The sequence below is a fragment of the Schistocerca cancellata genome, chromosome 6, assembly GCF_023864275.1.
Source record: "Schistocerca cancellata isolate TAMUIC-IGC-003103 chromosome 6, iqSchCanc2.1, whole genome shotgun sequence".
NCBI classification, from domain to species: Eukaryota; Metazoa; Arthropoda; class Insecta; order Orthoptera; family Acrididae; genus Schistocerca; species Schistocerca cancellata.
In genome coordinates, this window is record NC_064631.1 from 582,669,266 (window position 1) to 582,694,747 (window position 25,482).

At 39.9% G+C, this 25,482-nt stretch overlaps 1 protein-coding gene across 2 annotated transcripts in view; it reads left to right on the forward strand.

Annotated features, from left to right (window-relative positions):
- LOC126191437 (CDK5 and ABL1 enzyme substrate 2) overlaps nucleotides 1-25,482 on the forward strand; it is a 172,930-nt gene that overhangs the window by 126,842 nt on the left and 20,606 nt on the right. For both annotated transcript variants that reach the window (XM_049932312.1, XM_049932313.1), the window contains one exon: nucleotides 19,931-20,141. In XM_049932312.1, coding sequence (XP_049788269.1) covers nucleotides 19,931-20,141 — 211 coding nt within the window. The remainder of the gene's footprint in view (nucleotides 1-19,930; nucleotides 20,142-25,482) is intronic.

Consider the following 25,482-nt stretch of genomic DNA (forward strand, 5'->3'; position numbering starts at 1 on the left):
AATTACTTGGATAATGAGGTTTTCCAATGAATGGGGCTTTTTGTGAATAAACAGTTGTGTTCTCACCACAATTCACAATCAAGGTGGATAGTACTTTCATTCTGTTACTACACTTTCCTGCACATCCTTAGCTTCCCCACACACGTCATTCCACACAATGTTATGCCTAGCTTTGAAACTGTCCAGCCATCCTGTGGATGCCTTAAACTTCGTAATTCTAAGCTCTTCAGTGACTTTCAGAGCCTCACTCTGCGACATGGGTCCAGATAAAGATAAGATTTTGCCCGCACACTTACGAACCATTCCCTCACTATTTCTTTAATTTCTTCATTTCTGGTCTTCTTCGCCTTTCTTCTCATCTGATTGTTCGCTTTCATCCATTCGTCCCAAATCTTTTCCTTTTATCTTAAAGTCTCATAAATTTGTGTTTTACCGCACTTCAAACGCAACATAATGTCATGCACAGAGAATTTGTCTTTCTCACTCACCTCAATTACATTAATCTTTTTGTTAAGTGTCAGTGACACTTACTGTTTGTTGGACATCATGTTACTGTATCTCTTAAATTGCTACTAGTCAACTGAAACTGGCAGAAAATAATGACTTTGCTGGGTAAAACCACCATTTAACACAACAATACTCACCTCTTTCACTGAGCACGTTGCAACAGAGCGTTGGTGGATGCCCAGCAATGTTCCTGTATGCACCAGTGTGTATGAGAAAGCCCACAAACAGAGCGTTGACGAATGAACCATTTCCTTTGATGTACTGTACTGACACTGAGCGTAACTTACTTGTCGTTGCACAGAGCAGTGAAGTTTTAGGTCCACACCAGCAGTGGCGCACTGCGCTGGATCTCTTTCCCTGGTTCTGCGCTGCTTAACGGAAGTGTTAAAAGTATCATCCTTATAGAGTCTTGAATAATTAATGAACTGTAATACAGTAGTATTGTATAGGCTCTTTTCCACATTATACAATGACTTATTAAGTATGTTCTAAGATTCGCTTTCCATTTCCACGTTAGGCACATTTTGCTTTATACAAAAAATCGGCATATAAAAGTGCACAGAATGCGCTGGGACTGAAATACTTGTAGGGTTTGGGCAAATTTCCGAATTAATACCTGTGCCGATTTGAGCAATCTTTACTGTAGTAGCTTTTCCTAATATAAACTCATGTAGTATGTAAAAGTTCTCTGTTGGCGTGGTGACCAGTATGGATACTGGAAAGGTAATAGACTTCCTGGTCCTGACAAAACATTGTTATAAACACAAATCAGTGAACCAAGCAGCACATATTTTGATAGGAACTATGAGGGAACAAGTGGTGAAATGGAGGTCTATTCAGCTATTGAAATATTTAGTCAACCCATAAATGAAATGGGTATTTGTTATTCTAACTTATTAGGTGATGAGGACTCAAAAACATATACACTCCTGGAAATTGAAATAAGAACACCGTGAATTCATTGTCCCAGGAAGGGGAAACTTTATTGACACATTCCTGGGGTCAGATACATCACATGATCACACTGACAGCACCACAGGCACATAGACACAGGCAACAGAGCATGCACAATGTCGGCACTAGTACAGTGTATATCCACCTTTCGCAGCAATGCAGGCTGCTATTCTCCCATGGAGACGATCGTAGAGATGCTGGATGTAGTCCTGTGGAACGGCTTGCCATGCCATTTCCACCTGGCGCCTCAGTTGGACCAGCGTTCGTGCTGGACGTGCAGACCGCGTGAGACGACGCTTCATCCAGTCCCAAACATGCTCAATGGGGGACAAATCCGGAGATCTTGCTGGCCAGGGTAGTTGACTTACACCTTCTAGAGCACGTTGGGTGGCACGGGATACATGCGGACGTGCATTGTCCTGTTGGAACAGCAAGTTCCCTTGCTGGTCTAGGAATGGTAGAACGATGGGTTCGATGACGGTTTGGATGTACCGTGCACTATTCAGTGTCCCCTCGACGATCACCAGTGGTGTACGGCCAGTGTAGGAGATCGCTCCTCACACCATGATGCCGGGTGTTGGCCCTGTGTGCCACGGTCGTATGCAGTCCTGATTGTGGCGCTCACCTGCACGGCGCCAAACACGCATACGACCATCATTGGCACCAAGGCAGAAGCGACTCTCATCGCTGAAGACGACACGTCTCCATTCGTCCCTCTATTCACGCCTGTCGCGACACCACTGGAGGCGGGCTGCACGATGTTGGGGCGTGAGCGGAAGACGGCCTAACGGTGTGCGGGACCGTAGCCCAGCTTCATGGAGACGGTTGCGAATGGTCCTCGCCGATACCCCAGGAGCAACAGTGTCCCTAATTTGCTGGGAAGTGGCGGTGCGGTCCCCTACGGCACTGCGTAGGATCCTACGGTCTTGGCGTGCATCCGTGCGTCGCTGCGGTCCGGTCGCAGGTCGACGGGCACGTGCACCTTCCGCCAACCACTGGCGACAACATCGATGTACTGTGGAGACCTCACGCCCCACGTGTTGAGCAATTCGGCGGTACGTCCACCCGGCCTCCCGCATGCCCACTATACGCCCTCGCTCAAAGTCCGTCAACTGCACATACGGTTCACATCCACGCTGTCGTGGCATGCTACCAGTGTTAAAGACTGCGATGGAGCTCCGTATGCCATGGCAAACTGGCTGACACTGACAGCGGCGGTGCACAAATGCTGCGCAGCTAGCGCCATTCGACTGCCAACACCGCGGTTCCTGGTGTGTCCGCTGTGCCGTGCGTGTGATCATTGCTTGTACAGCCCTCTCGCAGTGTCCGGAGCAAGTATGGTGGGTCTGACACACCGGTGTCAATGTGTTCTTTTTTCCATTTCCAGGAGTGTAGAAGTGTAGTAGCTGCTCAGTCTGTGGAAGTAAGATTATCACAAAACTGGACTGTGAGGAGCATGTCCAGAAGATGATGGGCACCAAACTGAGGAAGTCGAAACTAAGTTTGAGAAACAAGAAACTTTCTGGTGGTAAAACTGTAAGGGTTAGACTGGCAGACAAAACTATTGATGCCATGGGACGGCCATTAAGAATAACATTGATGATTTGTTCAGAATGCAGCAGGCAGTATGGGCCACCTCCTCCTACAAACTGTCAACAGATGTCAACAAACCAGTACATCAACTTTGACCTTCTGGACCAGATTTGTGGTGCAAGTAAATCAATGTCCAATATTTGAACACTAATACAGCCAAAAACATTCCATCCCAGCAACATTATGGAAGTCATAATGTCAATTTACAGAGACCTGGCACTACCTGACTTGTTGAATGAGTGTTTATATGGGAAGACACAGAATCCAAATGAGTTATTTCAACAATCTTACATGGGTTTGCTCACCAAGAAATGTTTTTGTTGGGAGGAAGACACTAAAATAGAGGGTCTGTGAAGTTGGTATTGCTTTTAATGATGGCAATATTGGTAGGGCGAAAGTGCTACAGCATATGAAAATTTTTCCTGGATGGACAAGGTTCACATTGATAAAGCACAGTATGCAGCAGAAATGAGCAGTAAGAAGTCCAAAGGAAGAGAAGAATGATATCTATGAAAAATGTTCTAGAGGATGATACACAGCATGTTTAATGCTTTGAGTGAAAAAAAAATAAAGCATACATTAAGTAAGTATTAGTCATTTATAGCTTTAAAAACTGTTCTGCAAAATTCATATTTTCGCTTAAATTATTGCTCAAATCTCAGAAACCAAGTGGAGTGGGGTATTGAAATTTTCAAGCAGTTGCAAAAATAATTGCCATAAATACATTTAACCCACTGTGAGACAAGATGATGGTCAATGCCGTCGTTGAAAAATGTTTGTGATTGACTGTTGAACCACGATTGTTCTCAGGCGAGCACATTTACATCCGAAGCAAATCAACTGTCCCACATGTTGCCATGCTTGGTTTGACTATGCTGAAGAAGCTTTTCTGGGAAGTACATAGAAATCCTCCACACCATCCCGATCTCCACCCATGCAATTTCCATATTTTTGGAGCCCTGAAGAAAGATGTTTGTGGCTTTTCAATTTTTTTCGGATGAAGAGGTGCCCACCTTGGTACAATCGTGGTTCAGTAGACAATCGCAGACATTTTTCTGTAAAGGCATGGACCCTCTTGCCTCACAGCAGGGTACAGGTATTAATAGTTGTAGTGGTTACTTTTGAAATAATAAACAGTTTACTTACCTTTTAGGGTTCCGCACCTCAGTCAGTAAAAATGAAACCCCCACTTTGTTGTTTGTCTGACGAAGGCCTTACAGGCCGTAAGCTTTATTTGTGACAATCTTTTTGTTGTGCCTATCTGCGACTCAGCATCTCACTGCATGGTGAGTAGCAACTTTCCTTTTCATAATATTGTTATAATCCAAAGATATGGCCATTTATGTCACATATTTTGACACTCGCAAACTCATTCATTAAGGCTTACAGGGTATTTCCCATTACCCTAGAATCATGAAATTTGGAAGAAGTGTAGTTTCATAGCATAATAAAAGGTAAAAAAAAAAAATCTAAAAATTGTTAATTTGGAATTTCATCTCACAGAAAAATATTTCTTTTCTCACTTGAAACAATGAAAATTCCAGGTTGACATATCATCAATATAAGGAACATGCTGAGTTGCAGACAGGCAGAACAAAAATACCTTCACACATTTAACTTTTGGCCAAAGTCTTCTTCAAAAAAGAAACACGCAACACACACACACACACAGATATTCATTCACATAAGCAAGCACAACTCTTGCACACACGACCACCATCTCCGGCAACTCATATTGGAATGGTATTCCAGTCTGAGAGCTGCTAGAGATGTTGGTCGTGTGTGTGTGTGTGTGTGTGTGTGTGTGTGTGTGTGTGAGAGAGAGAGAGAGAGAGAGAGAGAGAGAGAGGTTCTCGATTCCCACGATGGATGAACTGACTATACAGGGTGGTCCATTGATCATGAGTGGGCCAAATATCTCACGAAATAAGCATCAAACGAAAAAACTACAAAGAACGAAACTTGCCTAGCTTGAAGGGGAAAGAAAACCAGATGGCGCTATGGTTGGCCTGCTTGATGGCGCTGCCATAGGTCAAACGGACATCGACTACATTTTTTAAAATAGGAACCCCCAGTTTTTATTACATATTTGTGTAGTACGTAAAGAAATAGGAATGTTTTAGTTGGACCACTTTTTTTTGCTTTGTGATAGATGGCACTGTAATAGTCACAAACATATAAGTACGTGGTATCATGTAACATTCTGCTAATGCGGACGTTATTTGCTTAGTGATACATTACCCATGTTAAAATAGACCATTTACCAATTGCGGAAAAGGTAGATATCATGTTGATATATGGCTATTGTGATCAAAATGCTCAATGGGCATGTGCTATGTATGCTGCTCGGTATCCTGGATGACATCATCTAAGTGTCCGGACCGTTCGCCAGATAATTAAGTTATTTAAGGAAGCGGGAAGTGTTCTGCCACGTGAAGCGTCAACCGTGACCTGCAACAAATTATGATGCCCAAGTAGGTGTTTTAACTGCTGTCGTGGCTAATCTGCACATCAGTAGCAGACAAATTGCACGAGAATCGGGAATCTCAAAAATGTCGGTGTTGAGAATGCTACATCAACATCGATTGCATCCGTACCATATTTCTATGCACCAGGAATTGCATGGTGCAAACTTTTAACCTCGTGTACAGTTCTGCCACTGGGCACAAGAGAAATTATGGGACGATGACAGATTTTTTGCACGCATTCTATTTAGCGATGAAGCGTCATTCACCAACAGCGGTAACGAAAACTGGCATAATATGCACTGTTGGGCAACGGAAAATCCACGATGGCTGCGGCAAGTGGAACATCAGAGACCTTGGCAGGTTAATGAATGGTGCGGCATTGTGGGAGAAAGGATAATTGGCCCCCATTTTATCAATGCCAATCTAAATGGTACAATGTGTGCTGATTTCATACTTAATGTTCTACCGATGTTACTACAAGATGTTTCACTGCATGACAGAATGGCGATGTACTTCCAACATGATGGATGTCCGGCGCATAGCTTGCGTGCGGTTGAATAGCATCTTTCATGACAGGTGGATTGGTCGTCAAAGCACCATACCATGGCCCGCACGTTCACCGGATCTGACGTCCCTGGATTTCTTTCTATGGGGAAACTTGAAGGATATTTGCTATCGTGATCCACCGACAATGCCTGACAACATGCATCAGCATGTGCGAACATTACGGAAGGCGAACTACTCGCTGTTGAGAAGAAGGTCTTTACAAATATTGCCAAGTGCATTGAGGTTGATAGACATAATTTTGAGCATTTATTGCTTGCGTTCTCAGAATTGATAAGTTCAGTAAGGTACATGTGTCACATTGGAACAACCAAAATAAAATGTTCAAACGTACCTATGTTCTGTATTTTAATTTAAAAAACCTACCTGTTACCTACTGTTCATCTAAAATTGTGAGCCATATGTTTGTGACTATTACAGCGCCATCTATCACAAAGCGTAAAAAGAGGTCTAACTAAAACATTCATATTTCTTTACGTACTACACTACTAAAGGTGGCAGGGGTAAAATACAGGGAGCGAAAGGCTATTTACAATTTGTACAGAAACCAGATGGCAGTTATAAGAGTCGAGGGATATGAAAGGGAAGCAGTGGTTGGGAAGGGAGTAAGACAGGGTTGTAGCCTCTCCCCGATGTTATTCAATCTGTATATTGAGCAAGCAGTGAAGGAAACAAAAGAAAAATTCGTAGTAGGTATTAAAATCCATGGAGAAAAAATAATAACTTTGAGGTTCGCCGATGACATTGTAATTCTGTCAGAGACAGCAAAGGACTTGGAAGAGCAGTTGAATGGAATGGATAGCGTCTTGAAAGGAGGATAGAAGATGAACATCAACAAAAGCAATACGAGGATAATGGAATGTAGTCGAATTAAGTCGGGTGATGTTGAGGGTATTAGTTTAGGAAATGAGACACTTAAAGTAGTAAAGTTTTTTTGCTATTTGGGGGGCAAAATAACTGATGATGGTCGAAGTAGAGAGGATATAAAATGTAGACTGGCAATGGCAAGGAAAGCGTTTCTGAAGAAGAGAAATTTGTTAACATCGAGTATAGATTTAAGTGTCAGGAAGTCATTTCTGAAAGTATTTGTATGGAGTGTAGTCATGTATGGAAGTGAAACATGGACGGTAAATACTTTGGACAAGAAGAGAATAGAAGCTTTCGAAATGTGGTGCTACAGAAGAATGCTGAAGATTAGATGGGTAGATCACATAACTAATGAGGAAGTATTGAATAGGATTGGGGAGAAGAGAAGTTTGTGGCACAACTTGACCAGAAGAAGGGATCGGTTGGTAGGATATGTTCTGAGGCATCAAGGGATCACCAATTTAGTATTGGAGGGCAGCGTGAAGGGTAAAAATCGTAGGGGGAGACCAAGAGATGAATACACTAAGCAGATTCAGAAGGATGTAGGTTGCAGTAGGTACTGGGAGATGAAGAAGCTTGCACAGGATAGAGTAGCTTGGAGAGCTGCATCAAACCAGTCTCGGGACTGAAGACAACAACAACAACAACTACTACTACTACTACTACTACTACTACTACTACACGAATATGTAATAAAAAATGGGGGTTCCTATTTTAAATAATGCAATTGATATCCGTTTGACCTATGGTGTGTGGTGGAGGGCACTTTACGGGCCACTGTCATTACCTCCCTTTCCTGTTCCAGTCGCGTATGGTTCGCGGGAGGAACGACTGCCGGAAAGCCTCTGTGCACGCTCGAATCGCTTTAATTTTACATCGTGATCTCCTCGGGAGGTATAAGTAGGAGGAAGCAATATAATCGATACCTCATCCAGAAACACACCTCTCGAAACCTGGACAGCAAGCTACACCGCGATGCAGAGCGTCTCTCTTGCAGAGTCTGCCACTTGAGTTTGCTAAACGTCTCTGTAATGCTATCACGCTCACCAAACAGCCCTGTGACGAAATGCACCGCTCTTCTCTGGATCTTCTCTATCTCTTCTGTCAACCCGACCTGGTATAGATCCCACACTGATGAGCAATACTCAAGTATAGGTCAAACGAGTGTTTTGTAAGCCATCTCCTTTGGTGGTGGACTACATTTTCTAAGGACTCTCCCAATTAATCTCAACCTGGCAGCCGCCTTACCAACAATTAATTTTATATGATCATTCCACTTCAAATCGTTCTGCATGCACACTCCCAGGTATTTTACAGAAGAAACTGCTACCAGTGTTTGTTCCGCTATCATATAATCATACAATAAAGGATCCTTTTTTCTATGTATTCACAATACATTACATTTGTCTATGTTTAGGGGCCAACCATAGCGCCATCTCCTCTCCCTTTTCAAGCTATACAAGTTTCATCTTTTGTAGTTTTTTTGTTTAACGCTTATTTTGTGAGATATTTGGCCCGATCACGATCAATGGACCACCCTGTATAAGTAATTAAGTTTGTATGAAACCTTCAGAGTGCTACTTGCACCTGGCAATTTTTTTTTTTCCATTTGTCTCAACAAAATTTGAAATGTATAGATAAAAAATTGTATTTCTCATCCACTGGCTGAAATAAAATTATTTTAGTTCAGTGCCCAAAGTGCATAATGTCCTATAAAAGTCTTGTGTCAAGTGTTTTCAGAAATACAGGGAACCCAAGTCACAAAATTTAATATTGCCACCACTATAGGGCATTCTACATCCCCTTAAATGTTGAGACCAGATCCAGCAGTGGGTGAACTGCATCATAAACGGAATCCATCACATCACCCATGTATTAATTCTGAAGTTTACAGGGTAAGTACATGGAACACGTGTACCTTGGTAGCATGAGGATCTCATCTCTGGTGTAAAAGATAGGTACATGGCCCTGGATAGGTTCAATTGACAACCGATTGCAGAGAACCTTGCAGTCTTCTTTCAGGTTGAAGTTACAGGCACAAAATACTGAAATTTAACCCTCTGCTGATAAATTTGTATGTATTATTTTTAAAACTGTTAAGATCATGTTTTCAATTTTTTGTAAATTAAATGAAGGACTTGATACTAAATTTTAATGGATCATAGTGATTTTTGGGCACCGTTATCAATAATGAGTTTTCCTAGTTGCTATAGCCGAGGAATCTTGAAAGCATGGTCCCTCAGACAGTTGAACATTATACAGTGCTTTGATCACAAGACATGTGGAGCAACCAAAACCAGCTGCTTTAGCTTTATAAATCCTTCATAATGTCCCCACTCAGTTATTGTTGCACAATGTTTGGTTTTTTCAGCCATCTAACGTGAACACTCTCAATACAGTCAACCATATAAGAGTTACACTGCGTACTGGGGCTTCTATGATCACCTCCATTCCTAGTATTTATGCAAACACTTATAACCTGCTACAGTCCATTAGGTGACAATTTCTGGTGGTGCACTTATGGTCTGCAGTGCAGAATTATATGCATCTGCTGCCGCCACCACCACCACCACTAATTCTTTAAAGAATTGAAGTCCCATGTATAAAACAGCTTCAAATGTGTCATTATTTTATAAATGAGGTAATGTGTTAAATATTTGATGTTAAGTATGTAAAACCTTTGTGGTTGAAAGCTCTAGTAATGTTCATTTTATTAATTTTTGATTTTTCGCCCATGGACTAAAGAAAAAGTCAGAACCGAAACTTGGTAATTTGCACAGTTTTGCAATCTGTTTTAAGAAAAGCAAGTTTTACATGTATCTCAATGTTTATGACATAATATCTCCTGAACTGTGCATTGTACAATGAAATAATTTTGCATGTACATTCAGTGATAAATGACAATGCTGTCTACAAAATGTGTTGTGAATAAAGCTAGTGGCTAAGAAGTAATAAATTAAAAAGTCAATCCTGATGCTGAAGTTTGGGAGCATCAATAGCGAAAATGTGGTAAACGATAAACTTTTTTCCTTTCATTTTTATGTGAGGGGTGTCTTTGAGATAAAGGTTTTTAATGGTTTAAAATTATTTGTGCAGTTTGTAGGAAGTCGCTAAGTGTTTACATTCTCAAATACTGGATTTAAATAATGTGGGTAATTTGCACATCATGTTCTACACTGTCTTAATACAAGTACAGTTACTAATCTTAATACTTGTCATATTATGTTAAACCTTAAATGTAAGATTATAGTGCTGAATAAGTAGGTTATAACATCATTTTAAAGTTAGTCAATATTTTTATAAAATACTGAAAATCAAATCTTTGTTGCATCTGGAAGGCATTAAATAGGCAACCTCCAACTGGTATTGCATAACCGTTTTAGCGATTTAATAATACAGAACCTTAGGGGACTGAAGCAGAAGAGGCATGACTGAGGGAGGAGTTTCTTGTCTCCCCTGATTCTCTAAGTGCCCTCCAAGCAATCATATAGATATATGCAACATAGAAAATTATGCTGATGTTGTTCTACTGACTTCAGCTGCTAGAAACACAGGAGATGATTGTAACATTCTGCTCAACACTGGGGCACATTGAAACCCAGGCAAAGACAACAGCCACGAAAACCAACTTTGTACATACTGTAGTGAAATGTGCAGTCCTGTGAGAGATGTTATGTCTCTGTTAAGTCATAAGGTTGTGTGGCATGAGAAAGAATGATTGAATTGTGGCATGAGAAAGAATGATTGAAAGTGATAGATACCAAGCTACAATCAGTAAAACAAAATGTCAAGTTTTGGCATTCCTTCTCATTTACACAGACAGAGGAGAAAATTGCACTGACTACTGTCAAGTGATTAGAATCCACTGTGAATAGTGTGTTGGTCAAACTACTGCGAGTTAACAACCTGAGATTTGGAAGGTACCTCAGTTACTTTCTTCTCACATGATAAGATTTCCTTCCGGAGAATACAAATCCTGTCACTACTTGTCAACTTGACTGTGTCTGGCATGTTAATGTTTAAACTAGGGACTTTGCACAGAGGGCACAGAAATCAGGCAGAACTTAGGCTTCTACACTCATGCACCTTGCCAACTAATTTGGCATGGTGTCACCCACAGGAACTGAAATTGAACCAGTGTAACACATGTCACCTGGTGGAATGCTTGCTCTACTCTTGTCAGTGGAAAGCAAGTGCAAAAGGAATAGTTTCTGTTGATTGGGGTAGATTAAAAATACCGTGAATAGTGCTACTTCTTTGGTAGTGGTTCCCAACCTTTCTGAGGCCATTACCCCTGAGTGCAATCAGATATTACAGTGAGACAATTGGTAATGCTTATTTCTAACAACCCTTTTTTTGTAGATTGATGAAGCAGTTTTCATTGCATCACAGGTGCTACCTACAATTCAAAAAAAAAAAATCAGATTGTGGTAAGATGCTTGTTACAAAATATACTTCCTCTGCAGCACTCCTCTCCCTAGTGACACATACTTCACCCTTTCCTCTATACTTACTGTTTCTAAATCACCTGATTGCTGGACTCCTTACTATTTCAGTGCAAGAAATTGGAAGATTTCAGCTTACCAGTACTTTGTGTCTGGCCACCACTACTACCATTACTACTACTACTACTACTACTACTACTACTACTACTAATAATAATAATAATAATAATAATAATAATAATAATAATAATACTGTTTGGGAATTACAGCAATGTGGTAGCTGGTACATAGATCACAGTTGCTGTTGTGTTGTACTGTCAATAAGTTTATCTGTTGCGAATGATGTAGCAGTTTCTGGCTCATCATGGGAACTACCAACAACTCAGAGAAGGCATTTTCATGAGATATTTAAGTATATGTGATGTCTGTGTCTCAGTTTTATCATTCAGTATGGATCTCGTTCAACATGTTGAAGAGGCTGTTCCGTCGGCCAATGAGGAAACATGGTGCAACCATGGTGTGGCAAAATCGGAACAAATTAAGTTTGTTATGTGGGCTCTGAGATCATACATCAATCATTCCAGCAACTGCCAAAGAAGATGCAAAAGACCAATGTGTCTCATGGAATTTCAGTGCAGTACGCAACCTGCAGTACTTTACTGAGAACTGAGAATAAGCCTGTGGTTCTGAGCGAGTGGAAGGTTTGAATTAAGAGCATAGAAAGCTCTGTGACAGACTAGGCTGTGACTTCCTATATTTGTGTCAAGAGATTGAGAACTGTATTGTTTGCCTATATTACTCATGTGCAACACAAGAGGCATATAAGTCAGATAATGATAGCTGTAGATTACCCCACAGCATTCATACAAGACCACAAGACATGTCATCCCCTTCCAGATGACGAGTTAAAATCTTAGTGCAGAACTGTTGAAGCATTCATAGCAACTTGCCAGAGTATGAAATAAATCTAAAAAAAAAAAAGGGTGCCCCCCATAATACTGTGTACAGTAAGCTATTTAAAACCCAAAATTGGCAGTGGTGAGATTTTTGAATCTAAGTACATATAAAAAAGGATAGGCCCCACTTGTTGAAGTACACAAGAAACTTAAATACACTGAAAAAGAAATTGAAGCTCCAAGCTAGATTATTTGGGCATGAGGCAGTATCAAGAGCAGGCAAAAACATGTATTTGGGGCCTTCTATTGAACACCAGACTCATCCCCAGGTGTAACAGAAAATCTTACAGAGGAAACCTCAACTCATTGGTACAGTGTTCCCCAAACTATCACCATTGGATGAGACTTAAACCATATAACAATTATAAAAATAATTACAGTTCTGTAAATGGTCAGTTGACATGATATCCTGTGAAACAGTGATAATGAAGCAGTTGAATCAGCGATAATTGCCAAAATACGGAGGGAAACTGAAATAAATAAAAAGTTTTGCATGTCTTGTAAAACAAAAAAGACATTAGTATCATATCTCAAGAAGAAACTAGAACCGTTTATCTCTGGGCATGAGCATGCAGAGTAACTGTAGCTGATGTTGAAAAGAATGGTTGACCAAGCTTTGGATGGATGTGTGCCAGGTATGACCAGAAAATAAGAGCACTGAGCCTCTGACATTCAAAGGGTTTTTTTTTTACACAGTTGGCAGCATTGCACTGAAGGACATGGTGTTGGTAGCAGAAAACATACTTATTTGTCTCAATTGGCTGAAACCTCTTGCTTGTTGTGCTGTGTCGAAATGAGTGTGTATGTTCCAAATTCCACCAGTGGTGAGGTGGGGAACCTAATCTGGTTTCTTCTTGCAAAGGGAAATGAGCTGTTCCAGATTTTTAACGAAATCAGAATTGTTTATGGGGATTGGCAGAATGGATGTTTGTGGTGAATAAGTGAATCTTTGTCCCTCAATAATGACTGATGGGATGTTGAATGAGATTGAAAAAAATGATTCATTGTGACCTTTTATTAACTTTGGCCCAGTTGAACACACTGTTTCCAGAAATATCCTGATATATTCCACATGAAATCATTACTGAAACCCTTAGTTTTCAAAAATTATGAGCGAGTGGGGTAGCAGAATAGCTCACAGATCAACACAAAGTTGACAGAATCAAAACTTCCCAGGAATTACTTGAGCACTTCAAACTGGAAGATTAACAATTCCATAACTCTGTTGTGACTGGTGACAAAATGTGTGGGTTGCCCATCGCACCCTTGAGGCAAAAGGAGAGTCAGTGCATTGGTGACATTCCTCCAGACCATCAGCCAAAAATTTCAAAGCCTGGGAAATCATGGATTCTGTCTTTTGGGACTGTAACAGGATTGAATTTTTACCACACTGTGTGGTACTGTGAAAGCTTAAAAAAGTGTTGTAGTGTGATACAGAACAAAAGAAGGGGAATGTTAAAGTGACTGTGCTTGTTGCATGACAGTGTGTGTCACCACAAAGCAACTCTTGGATTCATTCAGTTGGGATATTAACAACCACCCCACTAATAGACCTGATCTGGAACATCAGATTTTCATCTTTTCACCTCTTTGAAGTTGTTCATGATTGAAAAAAGGTTTCGTACCTATGATGGGGTCCAGAGTGCCACTTAACACTAGGCCAAAGAGGCAGCAGGAGACTTTTCCGATGATGATATTGGGAAGCTAATCTCTCAGGTCAGAAAGTGTACTGAGAATGAAGCTGACTGTCAGAAAATAGTGCTCGATGTACATCTGTGTATTTGTACATTTTTCATAAGTATAATGCTTGTCCAATTTTTCAATTGAATACTCTCAATTCCTAGACAACTCATACCCAGTAGAATATTTCATGATGGGAGGGATCCTCCATGGTATACAGTCACTGTAAAGAAACTTTTTAAGAAACAGTGACTACTATACAACATTAGAAAACAAAGCATAGGAGTATAGATATTGACGTGCTAAACATGTTTTCTGTCATAATGGCTTAAAGACCTATGGTTATATGTTAAGGTGTTAATGACACCAAAGTAAGTGACCTTCCTTTACAAAGGTAGATCCATGAATACTGCCACAGTTTTAACTCTAGCATTGCAGAGATGACTGATAGAGATATTTATGTCTGTGGCGATAGGAAACAGCCAAAATCACTAAAATGCTCCATAGCCCAATTGAATTACTGTTATATCACTACAGAATTTGCTGCCGAATCAGCCACCTCACAATAATAATATACGGTAGATCTCTCAAATAAAAAAAACTGGACCTAGTGGCTGGAAGAAAAGACAACTACAAGAAGCACCTACCTATAAGAAAGACAGCAGGGGTGATTCACGAAACTACCATCTAGCACCATTGAAATCAATCTCTTGTGGAATCATAGAAAATATTCTGATCTCAAACATAATGTGGTATCTCAAACAGAATTACCTCCTCCATGCCAACCGACACTGATAGATATACAAGTAACTCCAGACTTGTCCCAGGGAGGTGTGTCGTATATTATTGACCTGGTTGGCATTATTAATAGATATCTGACTCATTGCAGGTGATGCAGTTATCTTTGGAGAATGGAAGTGAAGTCCCATGCTTCTTGACAGCGCGTAGGGGAACGATGCCTCCAACCATAATGGGGATGAATGATGATGATGAAAATGAAACAATCAACCCCCGTCATCTTGGGGCAGGTGAAAATCCCTAACCCTGCCAGGAATCAAACCCGGGACTCCAGACTCGGGAAGCGAGAACACTACCACAAGACCGTGATCTGTGGACTGCAGTTATCTTTAATGAAGTGCAACCTGAAAAATGACTACACACACACACATCGGGTCAAGTCTTTGTGTGTTTTCAATGTTGCACAAAGACATGAAACTTTCTTTAAATGTCAAGAAATGTACAATTGTTACTTTACAAAATGCTATAATACAATATCTTATGTTCACAATGTCAGTGAATCACAACTGAAATCGGTCAACTCTTATTAATACCTGGGTGTGGCAGTTTGTGGAAGTATGAAAAGAAATAATTACATAGGCTCAGTTGGCAGGCCTTGGTTCATTGGTGCAGTACCAAGAAAATGTTCTCATTCTACAAAGGAGATTGCTTATGAAGCACTTGTGTGGCTCATCTTAGATAATTACTGAAGAATGTGGGAGCTATATCAAATAACTAGTGGAGCGGGGCCACTGAACATACACAAAGAAGGGTAGCAAGAAAGGTGTGTAAATTTGTTTGGCTTAATGGAGAGCTTCATGAAAATAGGGAAAAATGTGCTGTGGCCTACTTACAAAGTTTCAAGAACAGGCCCTCACATACCACCCCTGTGAAGATAGCAAATACAAAATTAGACTAAATATATCATGCACACTGGCATTTAAGCAGTCATTCTTCTTGTTCTCCATATGTGACTGTAACAGGAAAAAAACCTGGTTTAGAAATTAATGGAAACTATTTTCTTCTGTTCACTTCACAGTGATTTGCAGTGTGTGGATGTAGATGCACCCAGTTTGTGTATAGGTGTGGTATTATGAAGAAGAGTCTGCTACAGCTTGATTCCCCCCTCGCCCGTTAGTGACATGAAAAGTCATTTTCTCATCAGTGAAGTTTATTGTAGTACAAAATACTTTTAGATTTGAAGCCCTAATAACTGCAAGACTGATAATGGGTAAACAGTGGTTGAGCCCAGAAAAGATAGATCATGACTGTGTTTGTTGCACATTATTTGTTTTGCCTGTTACATCATCGTAACAGTGGAGCCACTTGCACATGATTACTACAAATTAGCTCTGTGTAAAGTTATAAATTGGCGCAGCATAGAAACAGATTTAGCTTAGAACGTTGATTCAGATGTCATTGTATAGAGCTTGCAAATTACTATGAGGACTCAAAGTGACCAATAAAAATTATATCCAAAATACAAGGAAAATTGGATTCAATTTAAAATCCCAGAATAATGCAAAAAATGTCATTTCATGTGACTCGTAAATATGCCAAAAGTGTAGAGAACACAAATCACAGGACAGTTCATGTTAAAAGGTGTCCAAAAGGCTAGTGTTGTGTGAATGCAAAAGCTACGGCAATGTCAAAAAGCAAATTAAAAAATAACAAAATGATATAAGAGGTCACTTTGTGACTTATAAACATGCTCAAAATTATAGAAAACCAAATTAGAGGGAAGGTTGTCTCGAAAGGAGTCAAAGAAGCCTGAGAAGTTCACTGCCAAGTTAATGCGAGAGCTACAGCAGCATCGAAAAGGAAAACAGAAATGACACAAAATTATTACGTAACTGGCCCACGAGGCATATCACTACACTGTATTACATCGTGCCCACCAGAGCTCATGTCATGTATGCCTGTGATCTACTTCAGGCAGTTGTGTAAAAAGATGCCACTGCTGATTATGCTGACCTCATTGTTAAAATTCCCTCAATGCACTTGTTCAACTTTGAGCACACAGATCAATACTACATGTGATAAACTTGTGATTTCTCTATTGTATAAGCAGTACTTTGTATTAAAGAGGTTTATAATTAAATAACATATTAATATCAAACACATGCTAAGATTTTATCTCAACATTTTCAAGAGAAAATCTCTGGCCCTGGCCCAAACTAAATTTTTTACTTCTTTATATATTTTCTTCGGTAAACATCAGTTCCTCAATGGCATTTCTTAAATTCATAAATTTTCTTTTTTGTTAAAAAGTGTATACGAAAAAAACATTTTATCTATATACAGGGAAATATCCTTTCATCTGTTTGAAAATTCCCTTTCAATCATTCATCACAGTTTGAAGCAAATCCATTAGGGATTGGGAATAAATCAGAACCTTCAGCAAATGACTTTATATGTTGCACCAGTTACTGTTGTTACTAATAGATCAATAGTAGATATTAAGGATGGAAATTTTATTTACTCTGTTTATTCTTAAAATATCAGCAATACTTAGCTTGAGTAATAGGCTGCTGTTTTCCTATTAATACTATTGGATTGACATTCATCAGCCATTTCGTATTTGTATATCTTCGTCCTGATTCAGAAAAAAATCGTATAATTTACTTTACTGAGATCATTATTTCCTTCTCTGCTGAGAGGATTCTGTGGTTCCAAGTTTTGAATTTTCAAACAATGCAAAAAAATAAATAAATAAATAAATAAATAAAGACGAAAAAGAAAAGAAATGGCATGTCTTAATTTTTCATGATTTCTCATTTTACTGTTTGTGAGCGGCTGTATAAAGAAATTTGCATTCAAGTACCAAATTCCATTCAAAAACTTTGACACACGTGAATATTTCACATCCAAATGATACAAAACCTAACAGGAAAGTTAAGTTTCCTCAGGGCTGGAAACAAAATGAAGTTGTTGTTACTGGTAAACAATTATTGAAAAAGATACAGCAACTGTTCACTACTTTTCAACATATGTGTGAGAGAGAAAAGGGGGGAGGAGGGGCGAGAGAGAGAGAGAGAGAGAGAGAGAGAGAGAGAGAGAGATCCCTCCACAATCAGGCCTTGATGACCAACTGCTGAGTCATCCTCTGTCATGTGGCATCATTTGAATACAGTATGAAGGGGCACAGGGTCAGCACACATCTCTCCCAGCCATTTTCACCTTGTCATGTCTTGGAGCCACAAATTCTCATTCAAGTAGCTCTTCTATTGACGTCCCATTCTAAGTGAACTCTGTTCCAGTTCTACCACCAAGAAAATCCCTGGCAGTACCAGGAATTGAACCCAGGCCATCCACATGGAAGTCAGACTTGCTGACCACTTGGCTATGAAGGCGAATTCTTTTTAACATATTAGCCTCAAAATATGTTTTTAATATCATTGGATCAACTTCAGTGTTCATGGGTAACAGAAGTCTGCTTGGAAGGACTGACTTTTCTGTGAAAATATTGGTTCAATTGTAATGGCCTCAGATAAGAGGAATGATGGTAAACAATACTGGTAGGACCTGGACTATAGTATGTATAGTGAAATATTGGCCAGTATAACTTGTGTAGGGAACATGTTGTGCACAAAGTCTTAAGTGTACTATTATTCTTATCAGTCAGTAAAGTTTCTGCTGGATGGATCCTTCATCCTTCCTTGTGATTGGTTTTACAGTTTGAACAGAGTTTTAGTATAAGAGCCAAAATTTGCTGTGTCATCTCTGCATTAAAAACCAAAAAGCAAAATTCCCTTTCTGTCCCACAATGTTATGAGCATCATTTTGTACATCAGAAGAGCCCATTTGAATTTTATGATGCATGAAGATTATCATTAATATTATTGCATAAAATCCTGGTTTTCTTTCTTTTCTAAGAAAAATGGGAAATTTATTTTTCATTTTATACCATATTCTTGTCTGAATTAGTCCCTGTAAACACGGTACTGCTGTAGTGGTTTCAATTATACTTCCATTTGTTTGGATTTCTGGAACTTCAGCATCTAACTGCCCTTCAATTTCTGTTTGTCAGTAGGCCATTTTTAATCATTGCATTGGTGATACTGGTGGTATTGCTAGGAATCAGGAAGTACCAAGCCACAAGCAACCTCTTTATGGAGGTGTTTGTTTAGATCACAGAAAATGCTCACTGTTTAATTTTTCTTCTTTATCTGTGCCTAACTTCATTAGTGAGATCAAATATGATGACACTATTGTAGAAAAGATACTTTGAGAACTGTGTTTAGTAGTCCTGAAACAGTTATTGGAAAAGTGGGTTTGTTGTTATCATACACTAATTTTGTAAAATAATAATGGTAGTAATAAGAAAAGAGTATACTGGTATGTAATAACTCATTATTAGACTGTCTGCCTTTCTATTGTATGTTCTGGCACAATGTTTGGTACTGAACTCATATTCAGGAATGATGTTTCAATTCTTATGTGGTCATCCTGAATAAGATTTTCAGTAGTTTCTATAGAAGGTATAAATGTACATTAGTATAGTTCCTTAAATGAATTTATGGTCTAATCCTTCTATGAGTAGTTTCTATAGAAGGTATAAATGTACATTAGTATAGTTCCTTAAATGAATTTATGGTCTAATCCTTCTATGGTCCTTATTCCAATCACCTGGCTGCTGTGGTGTTAGATTGTAACCTACCCATGTGTCCTCAGTTTTTTGTCTGTGTGGTTCTAAAATTAGTAGAACTGTTTTTTCTTTTACCTCAGCTATACATGAATTAACTAGAAACTTGTGTAGATATAGCTGCAAGGAAGAAAAATAATGGTTTAAAGTACAGATGAAGTTATATGTTGTGAAGGTATATGTTGTATGGGGCAGGAAGTGTGTTTAATTTCTGGAATACAGTTCTTATCTTGAATACTGTGATGACAATGGTGCAGATTCATATATATCATTCTATGAACAGTTAATACAATTTGATAAAGATCTGTGTAGCAGTTTTAATTTGAAAATTTCACTTTTTATAATTTTGAAGTTACACTGTGTTGAAATTTATATTTCTAGTGGCAGTAAGCAGCCATATGTTTAAAATTACTACTACTACTACTACTACTACTACTACAGTGCCTTCATTATCTCTAAATGTTTTATGTGCAGGTACTTTTCATATGATGCCAGTGGGCACAGACCATCATATCATACAGCTCCTGGTTCACCACCTTTGCTCTTTGCTGACAATAAAACATTTGACTGGGATGAGACTCATCAAGTGCACTCGTCTTTGGTTCATTATTCGCCAAATGTATTGGATGATCCAGAACTAATTGCAGGCAAACATCGAACACTTCTCACATTCACCTCTTATATGGTATGTCATACATATGGAATTTTATATAAGCACAGTTTCAAGGAAAACATACAAGAAAAGATTTTATTTCCGTTACTACATGAATGGCTGATCTGAGACTTGTATTTTTGCCCAGTATATATAACATTATGATATTAGTATTTAATTTAACTAATATATCATTGGGAAAAAAACACACACACACACACCACCGGGGTGCAAGCAGCTGTCTGGAAGGGGTGGGTAAGGGATAGTAGTGTATGGGTGGGGAGAGAGATGAACGCTGTCTAGTGGAGTGCGCAGAATCTAGCCTGCCAAGAGGTGCAGTTTCAGGAAGTTGTGGGGCAGGGAGATGGGGGAAAAAAGGAACAAAAAAGGAGAGGAGCAGGGAAAGGCAGGAGGATACAGTGGCAGAGGTCTGCAAATAGAGTGAGAGATGAGAATGATGAGTAGATGATAGGATGGACGGGGCAGAAACAGTTGGGTGGAGTGTGTAGGGACAGTATGTTATCCTAGGTTAAGGCTGGGATGATTACAGGAGCAGAGAATATTTTGTAAGGATAACTCCCATCAGAAAAGCTGGTGGTGGAGGGAAGGATCCAGATAGCTCAGGTAGTGAAGCAGCCATTGAAATAAAGTGAGTTATGTTCAGCTGCTTGTTATGCCACACGGTGGCCTACTTTGCACTTGGGTCAGAGTTTGGCAGTGGCCGCTCATCCTGGTGGACAGCTGGTTGGTAGTCATACCAATATAAAAAGATGTTCAGTGATTGCAGCAGAGCTGGTAAATGATACAGCTGCTTTCACCAGTGGCCTGGCCCGTGATGGGGTAGGATGAACCTGTAACAGGACTGCAGGTTTTGCACATGGGTCTTCCACAGGGATATGATCCTTGTAGCAAGGGATTGGGAGTGGCATAGGGATGGACTAGAATGTGGTGGTTGGGTGGGTGACAGATCACCACTATTGGAGGGGTGGGAGGTACTCAGGTAGGATGTCCCTCATTTCAGGACATGATGATAGGTAATCAAAGCCCTGGTGAAGTATGTGGTTCAGTTGTTCCACTCCAGGGTGGTACTGTTCGATGACAGTGCACTCCATTGTGGCTAGGTGGTGGGGGGGATTTGGGGGTGCTGCAGGAAATGACACAGGATATTTGTTTGCAGACTAGGTCTGGAGAATAGTGCCTGTCTTTGAAGGCCTTGGTGAGACCCTCAGCATTGGAGAGATGCCTACCCCAGGTGGCCAGGCTGTGTGAGAGGAGGTTTTTGGTGTGAAAGGGTTGATGGTTGGTGGGTTTAATGTGGACAGAGTTGTGGATGGAGCCATCATAGAGGAGGTGGTCAACTTCTAGGGAAGTGGCACGCTGGGTTGAGGACGACCACGTGGAGTGGATGGGAGAAGTGGTGTTGAGGTTGTAAAGGAACAAAGTAGGGTACCTTGGCCCTGAGTCCAGATCATGAAGATATCATCAATGTACCTGAACCAGGCTAGATGTTTGGTGTTTTGGGAGGCAAGGAGGTCTCCTCTAGATGGCCCATAAAAAGGTTGGCAAAAGAAGGTGCCATGCGGTTGCCCATGGCTGTGCCGCGAATTTCTTTATATATCTTCCCTTCAAATGAGAAGTAGCTGTGGGTTAGGATAAAGTTAGTATGGTGTATGAGGAATGAGGGGTGAGTTTGGAGTCTGAAGGATGTTGGGGAAGAAAGTATTCAGTAGTCATAAGACCATGGGCATGAGGGATGTTGGTGTACAGGGAGTTGGTGTCAACAATAATGGGTAGGGATGTGGGAGATAAAGGGGTAGAGATGGTGGAATGTCTGCAAAAGAAGTGGTTGGTGTCTTTGACATTGGAGGCTAGATAACAGACAGTTGGTTGGAGCTGTTGATCAGTGAGGGCCGAAATTCTCTTAGTAGGCACACAGTAACCAGCCACAATGGGGTGCCCAGGACTGTTGGGTTTGTAGATTGTGTGGGGAAAATAGAAGGTGGGTGTGCATGATGTTATTGGGGTAAAGAGGGAAATGGATTCAGGGAAGATGTTCTGGGAAAGGCCTAATAAGGCTTTAAGTAGGGATTGGAGTCAGATAATTGGTGGAGGCCTTCTGTCAGAAGGATCCTCCTGGATCCCTACTCATCACTGTTGACGCTACCTCCTTATACACCAATATCCCTTATGCCCATGGTCTTACAACTATTGAACGCTACCTTTCCCAACGGCCTTCAGACTCCAAACTCACTACCTTATTCCTCATACGCCTTACTAACTTTATTCTAACCCACAATTATTACTTCTCATTTGAAGCAGAGATATATAAATAAATCTGCGGCACAGCTATGGGCGCAACACATGGCACCCTCCTGTGCCAAACTTTTTATGGGCTGTCTAGAGGAGACCTTCCTAGACTTCCAAAACACCAAACCCCTAGTCGGGATCAGGTTCATTAACAATATCTTCATGATCTGGACTCAGGGCCAAGACATCCTGTCTTCTTTGTTCCTTCACAACCTCAACACCTTCGATCCTGGGTGGCCAAGCTGTGGGGAGGGATTTTTCGGTGTGAAAGGGATGATAGCAGTCAGAATGCAGGCACTGCCCCACAACCTCATGACACTGCACCTGTTGGCATTCTAATCCTTGCACACTCTGCCAGACATTGTTTGTCTCTCGCCCCACCCATACACTACACCCCTTCCCATTTCCTGCCCCCTCCAGGTTGTTGCTTTCATCCCATGTGATAGCTGCTTTCCAGCCTGAGAGTTTGCAGTCATGTGTGCATGAGGTGTGCTTGCTTATGTGTATGAATGATGTGTGTTTCCGTTTTGCTGATTAAGGCTGTGGCATAAAGCTTTATGTAAGTGTCTTTTAATTGCACCTGTCTGCAACTTAACATGTCTTCTTTACAGGTAAGTAGCATCTTTCTTTTCCTACATTGTTAATATCCATGAGAGAGTTTGTTTTCAGAGAATTAATTAGTCTCATAAATGTTGTGAAGTAGTTAGATTGATACTGCCGCCCAGGTATAACTAAATGATTTTTCGTTTGAGTTCATTGCACCAATTTCCTCACTTAAAGAAATAATTTTTAGAATGATCTATTTCATGCTGCTGTTTCCTTTTTGGATATCAGTGACATGTTTCAAGTTTATTCTCAGAATTATAAATTTTGGTTATAATATGTCCAAAAAAAACAGAACAGTGCCTATTATAAAGGAAAATTAAATACACATCTGTTTGTGTTGGCAAGGTAGTCCTGTACTGTGTACTTTAGGGCACTATTTGATACTTGTATAGTTACATTTTCTTCTATGAAGCTGAAAAATGAGCTAACTCACCTTTAGTTCTCGCATTGAAGATTCTGAATGTAATTACCTTATGTGTGAATTGTAACAAACCATGGTTTGTAACATAATCTTTAGTGCTGGGTTAGTTTTGGCAGGTAGCTGTAGCAGACACAACAGTTTTCCTATTTGACACTGAGTAATGTTAATACAACGTATTTCGTAATGTTAAAGAGAAAGAAATAAGACAAGAATTCCTCATTAGTAGGTAACTAGTTCTTGTGACTATATTTCTTAAAAATATTAGGTTAATGGAAAATAGAGTTGCCTGTAGTGAGCCAGCCGCTGTGGTCAAGTGGTTCTAGGCGCTTCAGTCTGGAACCACGCTGCTGCTACGATCGCAGATTTGAATCCTGCCTTGGGCATGGATTTGTGAGCTGTCATTAGGTTTAAGTAGTTCTAAGTCGAGGGGCTGATGACCTCAGATGTTAAGTCCCATAGTGCTTATAGCCATTTGAACCATTTTTTGACTGTAGTGATCTAGAAATGCAATTCCTGCAGATCACACTTTAATATAAATCATTATGAGAGTGAAACAGGGAGATGGACTGCCACCAATGTTGTTGAATGTAGCACTGGGTGGAACAATCATTGAAGAGTAACAAACAGTGAAATTGGGGTATATAAGACACACATGCGGACGAGAAGGATAAAAATGCACAGTTTGATTGCTTTGCTTATGCAGATGTTGAGATAAAAGGAAATGATAAGAAATGATGTAGCAGATCGAGCAAAGTAGTAAGAGGGGCAACATTAACAATAGCCTAAAGACAGAAGGACAAAGACACTTAATACTACCAAAAACAGGGAAACACCAGAAGGCACCAATGAAAATATTGACAAGTTCAATTAGCTTGGAAATATAGAACTAGAAGAATTAAGTGTAGTGAGGGGCGGAATGGACAGTGAACAATATTGAGAGTAGTTTACCATATGGAAAGAGAAGTTTTAAATAGAAATAATACACCAGTAGAAACACACATCAGACACTATGACATAACAGTGGGTAACATGGCATTACTAATGGCGGGGATGATAATATAAGGAAGAAATGGTTTAGAAAAAGAAGATACCAAAATTCTTGGGAAGATGCTATGCCTAAAAAGCGGTGGTGAAAGATGGGCGGAGGATTAAGAGAAGGAATGTACCAAAATGTGAGCACAGTGTCACAAGGAACTGGACTCATGTGGGCAATATTTGCTGGGAATGTAATCAAGAGAGACCTTGGTAGAATTAATAGTTGAGTATGGGAAACAGTGTGTTGGATCAAAGCAAAGGATAGGAACTAATTGTACTTAGGAATGAATGGTCTGAGAGAGTAATAATGGTAAAAGGGAAGAACAAGGATAACTAAATGATAAAAACAAGTAATGATCTATGACTGACTAAAAGGTCACCAATGGAACAGGCAAGATGAAAATACAAGAATTCAGAAGAGGACGAGATGGAGGAAAAAGGATAAAGAGGTCCTGGGGAAGTCCAGACCATGAAGAGCTTGCCTGTTTTCACACAGTGCCCATAACAAAAGAAGAAAGAGATAGTTACAATAAGGCAGAATTGTTTTACAGGATTATAATTCCATCTGTGTGGAATTTTGGTGATAGGTACTCGGTAAACAGTGTCAAGTTGAAATGAGAAACTGTCACTATTCTTATAAAATATAGAACAGGGTTTGTTTATACTCCGAATTTTATAAAAAAACTCGAGTCATACTGCCATACTATTTATAAATCTGCATCAATAAATGGTTACCTAATTCCTAACTTGCTTTTAACAGCATCTCTAGTTTACTGCATCTGTGACAAAAAGTTACATAGAGGACAGGTTTTAAGAGAGAGAGAGATATTAGAACAGGGAGAAATTAGCAACGAAAGACTAATGACAGATTTCTCTTCCCTTGGTTGATTTTTCTCAACAAATTACTAATTGATCTCATTTTGTAAACATCATTTGTAAAAGGACAGTACCCATTAGTCAGAAAGATTGATGGCAAGTTTTGTTTAAAATGAGTATACTACTTTC